This window comes from Haliaeetus leucocephalus, unplaced genomic scaffold (genome assembly GCF_000737465.1).
Source record: "Haliaeetus leucocephalus isolate CR32 unplaced genomic scaffold, Haliaeetus_leucocephalus-4.0 Scaffold362, whole genome shotgun sequence".
Taxonomy (NCBI): Eukaryota; Metazoa; Chordata; class Aves; order Accipitriformes; family Accipitridae; genus Haliaeetus; species Haliaeetus leucocephalus.
Genome location: NW_010972798.1, coordinates 8,091,870 through 8,102,046, shown reverse-complemented (window position 1 = coordinate 8,102,046; position 10,177 = coordinate 8,091,870). Strand labels below are relative to the sequence as shown.

Sequence of the window (10,177 nt, the reverse complement as noted above, 5' to 3'; positions counted from 1 at the left end):
TTCCCAGGGGTTTCTTCTGCCCCAGGCAAGGAGAAGCCCTCAGCCCCAGGCTCCTGCGAGCAGCATCTCCCAGGATCCACTCCAGCTCTGGCCTCCGGCATTTCTTCCCACAGTCATGCTTTGTTAGTTGGACTGGACCTGGGCAACGGAAGCATCGTGGCCACTCCAGAGAGCCCTGGTGGAGGTAGAAAACTGAGGCACGATGTAAATCGCCTTTGGGACAGACCTGTTGGCACTGCTGCTCTGCCCCAGCCCTCCTCCCTGCCCTGAGTGAAGAGGTGGCACGTGGAGCCCAGAAGGGACCTTCCTTGTCCCGAGGTACCCATCTCATGGCCACAATCCCACCATGGCCAGGACTGTTTGATATCAACTCCAGCAGCAGCGCCTCTGTCGCTCTGGTCCTGGCACACTCTATTTTTCCAAACTGCAAACTGCGGTGGGAGCGAGCGTCTGGGGCAGCCTGTCCCTGCCCACACCCCCTGGCGAGGAGGGACCCCAGCCCTCAGCAGGGCTGTGACTGCAGCTGCCGAGTCCTCTCATCCTGGTGTTTCTTCCCCCGCTCCGGCGTGACAGGTTTCTCCTCTGGGAAGACAATGGTGGCGTATTCAGTCTGGTCAACCGGCCGGGTCTCGGGGGGCACCTGGGTGCGCTGGTCGCACTGAAATTCCAGCACGCCGTAGTCCACAGTGGATATGGACACCATGGGGGGCTTTTCTTCCTTCTGCAAGGAAACCCCGTCGGGGCACTTCATCATCCAGAGGCACCCACCATCCCCAGTACAACCCCCTTTTTACAGCAAGTGCCAAAACCAGTTCTGAAGCATGCTGGGAAGGTGAGAGCGACACAAAGCAGAAAGACACGCAGATCTGGGATAGCGTTTTCCCAGAGAAACCAGACTGTGAGCCTTGGGGTCACCACTGAAGCCATGTGAGTCTCAGCTCTCTGCCTCTGCAGGCAGGTTGGGCTCCCTGCCTGCCCAGCCATGGAAGGCAGGGTTGTACTAGGAGCCCTTTTCCCACCTCTCCATTGGGCTCCGAGCTGGCACAGGGTGCACCAGGAGAGTCTCGGGCTGAGTTTGCTCAGCCCAGAGAGGGGAGAGCAAAGGGGGACCTACTCGCTGCCTTCAGCTACCCAATGGGATTGGAGAGAAGATGGAGCCATACTCCTCCCGGTGGTGCCTGGCAAAAGGAAGACAGGAAGCAGGACCTAGCTGCAGCAAAAGAAATTTCAGCTTAATATATTGGGGGAGGAATGTTTCCTCCCATTTTCTATAGCAACACAATCCACTATCAAAGATAACCCTGTTTTAAGCAAGGGTTGGACTAGAGAGGTCCCATCCTCCCTCGGGCAGTTTTTTTGATTTTGTGATGGGGCTGTGCTGCAGGTGCAGAAATGCAGTTGTAACTGTGCAGAAAAGATCAAGCAGCATCAGAGAAGACAGGAGGAGCGAGAAGCCTGTGAAGGGCTGATAAAGGGAGGCCCTGCACCCTCTGCACCCCAGCAATGTCACAATGCTCCCCTGCAGCACGGAAGGGCATCAGAGACGGAAAACTCACCGCTGGTGTGTTTTCACTTGGTGGTTTCTGCACATCTGCAAAGTAACACATTTGGTTAGAAGATGCCAAGATAGCTCGACCATCTGGGGCTGGGGCTGACCCAGCCCCCACATCCTAGGAGAGTGCTGGACATGGCAACCATTGCACCACACTTCCTCCGTCTCCACTCCGGTCTAAGACCCTGAGCATTACAAGGACAAGTGAGATACCAGCCCACTGTCTAGGGTTTAATTGGGATTCGTGGGGTGCGATTCCTCAGGGGTGCCCTCTGGGAGAGCTCCCCTGGGTGCCTGTGGGATGGCTGAGGCAATGCTCAGTTGCAGCAAGGAGATGATGAGGTGCCCCAAAGGTGCATGCGAGGGATTCACATGCAACATTAAGGCACCGCACTAACGAGCGGTGCAAAGCCACAGCATGTGATCTGGGGTCTATGAAGGGCGAGCAGGGCCCAAAGAACCCTTCTCCCCTAGGCATGGAGATACCTGTCCCATGGGGACATGCCACAGATGAGTTTAGCACATTGAACCAGCCCGTGTACCCCAGGGAGCTGCAGGCGTCTGGCTGCCCCAGGTCCCAGCTGGGTTTGCTGGATGAGCATCACCTATCAGGTCCCGTGGCAGACCCCAGCCCCTCAGTGCAGCATGGTCCCTGTGGGGGATCGTACCTCCTCTCCGGTACGTGACGGTGAGGTAGCCGAAGATCAGCAGCACAACCGCCCCAGTCAGCAGCAAGATGCCCACGAGCACAGCCCTACTGTGGTTCGGGGCACTGCCTTCCTCCATCTCGGGTTCATCTGTGGCATTTGTCTTCTCAGGGGCTGCTGTAATAGCCATTCAAAAAAGGGAGAACAAAACAGCAGGTCAGGAGGGTAAAATGGCCTCTAGTCCTTGTGAAAGGCAACAGGGGAACATGGGGGCTGTCCCCAGAAAGGGCTCAGTCCCAGGCGGGCTGCCACAGCCCCACCAAAGGCCCTGAATTTCGGCTGACATGGGGGATGTTTTGGCCATGTCCCATGCCTTCCCATTGCAGGTGGTGAGGATGATCCCACACCGCTGAGAGTTGGAGTGCAGGGGGCCAGGGCACCGCTCTGCAGCCCGAAGCAGCCCTGCAGCATGACCCCATGCCCAACAGAGCCCCATGGAGGACACAGCTTCCCCAAGCCTACCCTCTGCTTCCATGTCCTGGGGCCATCACAGCATCAGCTCATGTTGGGAAGAGATGTGAAAGAGTGACTTCTGCAGTTCTTGTCCTTTTTCTAAAAGGCTACCTTCAGCCCCACAAAGCCTCCATGCTGCCAAGCAAAGGCATGGCAGATCTTGCTGCAAGATCTCATTCTCCCACGCCATGGTGCTATGAGACCCTCCCAGGGCATGGTTTTGCAACAAGGGTATCTACATCAACACTGGCTGTTCGAGGGGGTCAGAGCCCTGGTCGTCACCCCAAACACAATCTCTATCCCCAAAGGAGCTGTTCAGGGGCGAAGGCAGCTCCCTACAATGGTTCCTGCCTCCATCTGTGGGTGAAAGCAGCTCCCTATGCTGGCCTCCTGCCTCCATCCATGGGTATGGACTCACTCCTGCCAACAGCATCACTGGGGACACAGCCCCAGCAGGTTGGAGACCTCCTGCCTCAGGACCAGATCCAGCCACAAGGCAGATGGGGGAGGACAGCTTGTGTCCCTAGACCTCAACCCTGCATGCAAGGAGAGGGGAAAGGGCAGAGCTGTGCTCTCCTGACCCACACCAGGTCCTCCCTCAGCGGGGTACTGCCTGCCTTATGCCCTGGGGCTGCACTGTGTTGGAAGGGGTAGCACTATGGGATGACACCAATGAGCTGTTCCCATCAGCTCAGCCCCCAGGCTGACCTGTGACCACCAGGTGGGACCGGCTGCTCTCCATCACTTTATCGGGTTCAAAGAAGGTGATTAGTCCACAGTAGTAGGAGCCTGAGTCATTCTGGTAGAGGTTCAGGATCTCAATCTTGAAGGCAGGAGTGTGGTTGGTGAGCAGGTACTTCTCTGTCTTCGTCTGTGGGTTGTTCCGGCTGATCTCAGCAATTTTTTGGGCTTGGCTGTGGTTGGTCTCCTTGTACCAATTGAGGCTGTACTCCAACCCAGAGTCATTCTCCATGGAGATATTGCAAAAGAAGGTGGCTGAGCTGCCTGCAGGGACAGTTAACACTGCTGGGAAGAGGGTCACTGTTTGGGAGAGAGGAAACAAGGAACAGACATGGTTACAGTGGGCACAGGTCCAGAAACAGGCATACCCCCCATGCAGGAACCAAGGACGCAAGGCCAGTCCGCAGCATCACCCCAGATCACGGGGAGGTACATCACACCACGTCTCCCCTTTCTGAGTGTGTGCCTGCCGGCCAGAGGGGGATGCTCAGGGGTAGTAACTGTACCATGAAGTGGTTTCAGCAGAGCTGATTGTGGTCTGGGCTACCTAAAATTAACCCAGAACACCTGCACAGGGGAAAACAGGCTTTGGGGATTGTATTCTTTTAAATTTATCCTGTATTTTAGTGTCTGAGTCATCCTTCCTCCAGCTGATGTTGCCTCTGAAGGCGAGCAGAGGGACCAAGTCCTGGGCTGGGGCAGCACCCCGCAGCGCAGCCCACTGCGTGCCCGGCTGCCTGCCAGGGTGCTCCGGCTCTGCCCACTGCTCCATGCTGGGAGCACAGAGTGGGCAGGGGCTGCCCAGGGCACAGCATTTGCCATCCCCAGCCTGAGACCGTCTGACGGGGCAGAGTGACCTTTAGCTTACGATGCCATCCCTTTCCAGCTGCCTGTCCCCTCCTCGCATGCAAGTGGGCAGCCAGGCACCCACCCCGGGGGGGTCCTGGCCAGGCTTGCCAAGCTGCTCCCAGCACAGAGGGCAGTCAGCCATGGCCACAGCCCCCACAGCCCTTAGCACCAGCCCTGCTGCTTCGCCACATTTCCCTGCCCATGATCCCAAGCGGCTCATCCCACTCCGGGCAGCGGGGATGCTGCGAACATGAACACGGGCCAGGCTCACAACGTCCCGGCTCAGCCAGCCCCATCCAGCAGGACGAGGCAGTTGCTGCATTAACTTTTGTGGGGAGCAATAAAAAGCAGGAAGAAGCATGTTTCACACAATTTATCTGACCAAGCTATTCAAACCGCCAATGCTTTGAAAAGTCCCTGCCATTAAGAAGCTAATCTTCCCTTTTCAGAAATTGCCACTGATAGCAGCCCCAGAGCTTGCAGGCAGAGTTAAAAACTCCTTCCCGTTGCTCTAGTACTGGCCTGAGGCCATAGGACCATGACCTCAGCATCACCAACCAGAAAAGGATCCAGGACAATTCCTTGAATAGATACAGGATTAGATGGAAAACTGGGCTGAGAAATGAGGGATGAGACTGGACGGGAGGAGGGAGGGAGGGAGGCAAGTGCCCTGGCTCCCACAGGCAGTGCTGGCCGTGGCAGTGCCCACACCGAGAGGCATAATTTTTGCAGTATTCTGGGTTTCTTGTGTTTAACAGGAAATATTCAGCAGGCTCAGGGCTTTGCTTCCTACCCAGTGCTGCTGCCAGAAATGAATGAAGCACTCGGAGGACTTCTGAAAGCAGAGGTTGCGTTTACATGTTTCCCTGCATCTTCCCAGCACCAGAGGTAACATCTGCTCCGAGGGACGCCCAGCCCTGCACACACCCTCGGGGCAGAAAACACCCGAAGCCACCAAAGAAAGAGCCAGGCTGGGAGGAAAGGGGGACATGGCTTCATCAGGGCTCTTGCTTGCTCTGCCCAGACTCACCCCTTCCCTTCCATCTCCCTTTCTTCCCCAAATTTCACCCTGAGCAAAACTGCACACAGGACCCTGGCTCCCCCAGGATCAAGTCCAAACCATGAGGCGCAGCCCAAAGTCGCAGCCCGAAGCCATGAAAGCCAGAGCAGAAAACCCCAGACCCCGCATGGCACGGGTAAACCCAGAGACTCAACACCAAACCCCAATCATAGACAGTGTGCCCACAATGCGGTTCCAGTGCTGGCACCATGGGCGGGGGACATGTCCCCTTCTCTATCCTCTAACCCCATTTCTGCCCTGAGCATCCCCATTTCCCTCGCTTCAGCTGTGCGTCCCCAAAAGCTTTGGCTTTTCTGCCTTCTTGATGCCAGAGCTATTTTTAACTACAAAGCTCCCAGCCCTTAGACGTTTTCCACCAGCTGCAAACAACACGGGCCATATCGGCGAGCACGCTGTGCTCCGGTACCTACCCCGGCGGCAGCTGGCCAGCATGGGGACGCAGCAGAGCAGGACGGCGCAGAGGCCGGTCAGGGCCATCTCCACGCTGCCCCACATTGTCTTCGAGGCACACGGAGCCATGGCGAGCCAGTCGGTCCCCTGCCCTGGCAGGAGTGCCTTGCCGTGCCGTGCCGTGCCGTGCCGTGCCACCTCCGGCTCTCTCCCTCCTTTCTTCCTTCCCCACAGTGGCAGCTTGTTCTCTGGCGTGCGCGGCAGGGGCTGGGGTGGAAATGAAACGTGCCCATCTCTGCCCCAGAGGGAAACCCGGGCTGCCTCCCGCCCCCAGCTTCCTCCCCGCAGACGCAAGGATCAGCTGAGCCAGCCCTGGCCCCTTCCCCTCCCCGCGCGCTCCCAGTGCGCTCCCACGCAGGCACCCGGCTGCCGAGCAGCGGGGACGGGCACCTCTGAGCCCGCACCCTTTTTGGGGAAAGCTCCCAGGGATGGAGCAGGCAGGGACCACTGGGGACATGTCCTCAACCGCAAGCCTGGCCCGTAAGTCAAAGGGCTGTCTTGGGTTCCCAGGCACCCATGGGTGCTGCCAGCAGGTGCCCATGGCGGGGGGGGGTTGGGGGACATGTGGCACTGGGCAGCCAGGCAGGGTCTGAGCAGCCATGGGGCACCATTGGCAGGCTGCTCCCACCGGGAAGGGATGGGAGAGGAGGAAGAAGGTGAAGAAGGTGGCGAAGGCAGAGAAGGAGAAGTTTTACCTCCTTAGGTGTGTTTCTCCACAGACAGATTTGCAGAGAGCAGGAGCAGGTGCCCAGGGCCGGGGTGCTGTTATTGGGGTGACCTTTGCAGCAGAATTCTTTAATTTCTCCACCGGTGATGTTCCCCGCTCGCCTCACTGACTAATACTTGCATAGGAAATAACCGAAGGTGAAAGCACACTGTGGCTGGCTCCTCCGCTTCTCTCGAACACAGCTTCGGTGCCCCGCAATTTTGGAAAGTGTCAGGGGAAAATTAATAATCGGGGTGAAGGATGTGTTTCTCATGATGATTTCATTATTTTCTGGGCTTTCAGAAACCAGCAGCAGGACTGGAGCTTGCTCACCTCTCGCTTTCAAACAGGGCCCTGGCAGGCGAGCGGGCTGGGGAAGCCACCCCTAATTCGGGATGGCCAACGAGGGGGTTCTGAGCCAGGGCAGGCAGGGCTCACCCTGGGTTGGTGGCTCAATCCAGCCTGTCCTGGGTCCTCTCTTCCAGTCTCCTCCTGGCACTGCAGCATCACTCCTTTCTCATGAGCTTCTTGCTCTGCTTGGGCCACACAGCAAGCCTGGGGGGGTTGTCCCCTCCTTGTCACCTTCCCATGCCGCCTGGCCAGAGGCCACCACCTGGCAGGGTGGCAAGAGGAGCGCTCTCCACCATGTGCAACGGTGCTGGGGGGCTCCAAGGTGGACATCGCCTCTTTCTTCGCAATTTCCTGCATTTTCATTAAAAAAAAAAAAAAAACTAACTAAACTAAACTAAACTAAATTCCAGAAAATATGGAAGCTGACAGCAAGGCTTTTCCACCTATAGGCTTTGTGTCCCCAAAAGGTGACACCAGCCATCTGGGCCGTATGTGGGGAGGCTTGTTTGGCGCTTGCAACATGTTTTGGTTTCTAGAGGCGGAAGATGTGACAGGTATCACCACCGAGATCGCTACTCACCAAACTAGGGATCAGCAGGAAAAACTGGCTCACCCTCCCCACCCTGCATAGCAGCAGAGGTCTCTGATTAAAATCGTAGCACGAATTGCTCAAACTTTCCAATGCACGCTCGAAATGGGGCACAAGCTGGTATCCGGGGCGGGGAGGCTGCCACGTCCACTAGAAACCAGTGGTGGCTAGATGCAGACCATACAGCAATGTTTACAGATGCTCAGGTTCCTTCGGAAACCTGTGCCCCAGCGCTCCCCCCTTCTCCCCAGCAGGCTGGGGACCGGCACTGACACCGGAGCCTTTCCAGGCTGCTTGGGGTGCAGGATGAGGCTGTGTGCAGCCAGGAAGCACCGGGGAGCTCGCAGAGCCGCAGAGCACGCAGCAGAAACTGCAGAGGAGGGCAAGCCGGGAGCTCTCCAGCAGCACGCTGATGGAAAGCTTGCTCTGTCGCAAGAGAGAGAACAGGGGTTTTTTCCTCTTTTTGCTGAAAAAAAAATTTAAAAGGATGAAAAGAATAAAAGAAAAGATCAATCTCGCTGCTAGGAAGCTGCTGAGGGGGAAAGTGAGGTGAGCAGCAGTGGCGTGCCCCAGCCCAGCACATGCCCTGGGTGCTGGCATCACGGAGGAGCCCGGCCTCGGCCCTGCAGCAGTCCCCAGGCTTTGGGCAAGCTTTGCATCCTGCCTGCACCCTGCAAGACCAACACAGCTCCTGCTGGCTCTTATGCCAGCTTCTCCATCGCCAAGGAAAACAGCCTGGCTCCAGCTGTGCTGTGGCTCCCCACTCATGCTGGTAAATCCCCTCCAGCCCAAAGGGGTGGATGGCACATCCCGGGGTTAGCTGAGGGGGGCCTGAAAAAGATCCTTTGATACTTAAAATAAATTCTCTTTCTCTGAGCTGAAATGTGGTGAATTGCATGGGGCAGTCCTCTTCTATTTGGCCACTGAAAGAGCAAAAGAAGGGTTAAAAAGGAAGGAGAAAGAGGAGTAAGTGAGAAAACAGTTTGCTCTTCATAACTAAGAGACAGGAACTTCAGCAAGCACGTCACACCACTTCATTGAAGCATTAATGTCCTTTTCTTTCCCAAGAAGAAGCTGGCCCAATGTGTCAGCAAGGGTCCCAGCTACACAGCTGTGACCCAGACGAGGCCCCAGTCTCCTGCAGCCACCACCGTCGAGGCACACAGCTATCACCCTGAGCAATCGCCTCAAAGGATCGAGGTTCAGTCCCAAAATGGCTTAAAAGCATCTTGGGTATTTAAGGAGCACTGAAAATTTGGAAGATGAAGAAGAAAGCAATGACCAAACACTTCAGATGGAGCTGACTGAAGCCCAGAGCTGAATGTCCTCAAAGTCCAGGAAAGCAAACTTCCCAAATGAGATGGGGAACACAAATTACCACAAAAAGATGCTGAGGAAGTGAAACGCACATGTTCCCAAAGATCCCTCCCCCGCTGGTTTAACTGAATTCATATTTGTGGGTCTGACCCAGACAGGAGACGATGTGGCTGGGGCAAGAAGAGGAAATGGTTAATAGTGTTTGCAAATAAACACAGAGAGCATCGAGGTCTTTCAGATACTTCTCAGAAATTAGGAAGGCCCCTGCAAATGATTTGCATGAGCAACGCCTGACCCTGCAGGGAAAGGCAGAGGCTCTGGAGGGGGGTTGGTGAGTAAGCAGCAAGTAAGCGGAGGGATGGAGCGGAGGTACAAAACTGTTCCTTTAGCAAGTGGAAATCTGCAGGGCCTGGGCAGGGCAATGGTAACTGTGATGCGAAGGTGCCACATGGGTATGGCATGGGGCCACCGCCACCTCCGGCATGGCAGCAGGGTGCTGCTCCTGCCAGCGGGCAGAGCTAATGCCCAGCCTGGCGGTACCAAGGGCTCCGATCTCTAGCAAGCGGTGCTGCTAAAACCCATGGAAATCAGGAGCTGCTGCTCCTGCTCAGGGTCTCAGGAACCTACCCGTGCTCAGAGCGGGTTGGGACAGGACCTGGTGCCAGCCGGGATGAGTCTGTGCATCCCGAGCAAAACCCCGGCAGAGGTGCCTCCTGGTGCAGCCTCACACCCTCCTGCACCCGAGGGCACCTCCAGGCAGCACCCTGCCCACAGAGCCCCAATCCCTGGTGCCCCCCAGCCCTACCGCACATGAGTGCTCCCTCCAGCCCCTCATCCCCAGCACCGGCACGCTCCGCACCAGCTGCGCCTTCACACTGTTTCCATTCGAAGCTGGGTGAAGCGCCGGAGGACCGTTCTCAGCGGTGTCATCTGCTGCACGTAAGAAGCGTGATCGCGGAGATTGCTGCATCAAGATAAACAGCGGAGGAAGCAGGATGTCAGCTTCTCCGGAGGGGGCTGTGTCATACTCAAGCTGTCGTTGGCCAGACTTCCTTGGGACAGACGGCAGCTGCGGACAGTGAAAAGAGGACAAGGGTGTGACATGGGGAGGACATCGGGGAGCGGCAATTTTAGGCCTTTCTGGAAGATTTAAGAAGTTTCTGGAAGAAAGGAGCGAGGCTGGGATCTCCGTGCCGACGGCTGGGATGCACGGCCCCGGGGCAGGAAGGGAGCACGGGGTCTGGCAGCAACAACAGGGGCAGGAATCGGGGGAAGAGGCTTCGTAACGGCAACGGTTTGGGGCTGCGCTCTCCTCCGCCTGCACCCGCTGCCCCCGCAGCAGCCGGGCGCTCCCAGCGAGGCTCCTGCGGCCGCAGCCGGC

The 10,177-nt window shown here is 57.0% G+C and overlaps 2 protein-coding genes across 2 annotated transcripts in view; one reads left to right on the top strand and one right to left on the bottom strand.

Moving 5' to 3' along the window:
• Positions 1-502: 502 nt before the first annotated feature.
• PDCD1 (programmed cell death 1) lies at positions 503-5,902 on the bottom strand. Its single transcript, XM_010573116.1, has 5 exons — positions 5,794-5,902; positions 3,421-3,717; positions 2,221-2,376; positions 1,557-1,591; positions 503-721 (listed from the first exon to the last, which is right to left on the bottom strand). Exons 1-5 carry the CDS (start codon positions 5,900-5,902, stop codon positions 503-505), a joined length of 816 nt encoding a protein of 271 aa, XP_010571418.1.
• Positions 5,903-6,432: 530 nt separating this feature from the next.
• Positions 6,433-10,177, top strand: part of TCTEX1D2 (Tctex1 domain containing 2) — a 9,929-nt gene continuing 6,184 nt past the window's right edge. Inside the window, exon 1 of the mRNA XM_010573114.1 lies at positions 6,433-6,536. Coding sequence (XP_010571416.1) covers positions 6,433-6,536 — 104 coding nt within the window. The remainder of the gene's footprint in view (positions 6,537-10,177) is intronic.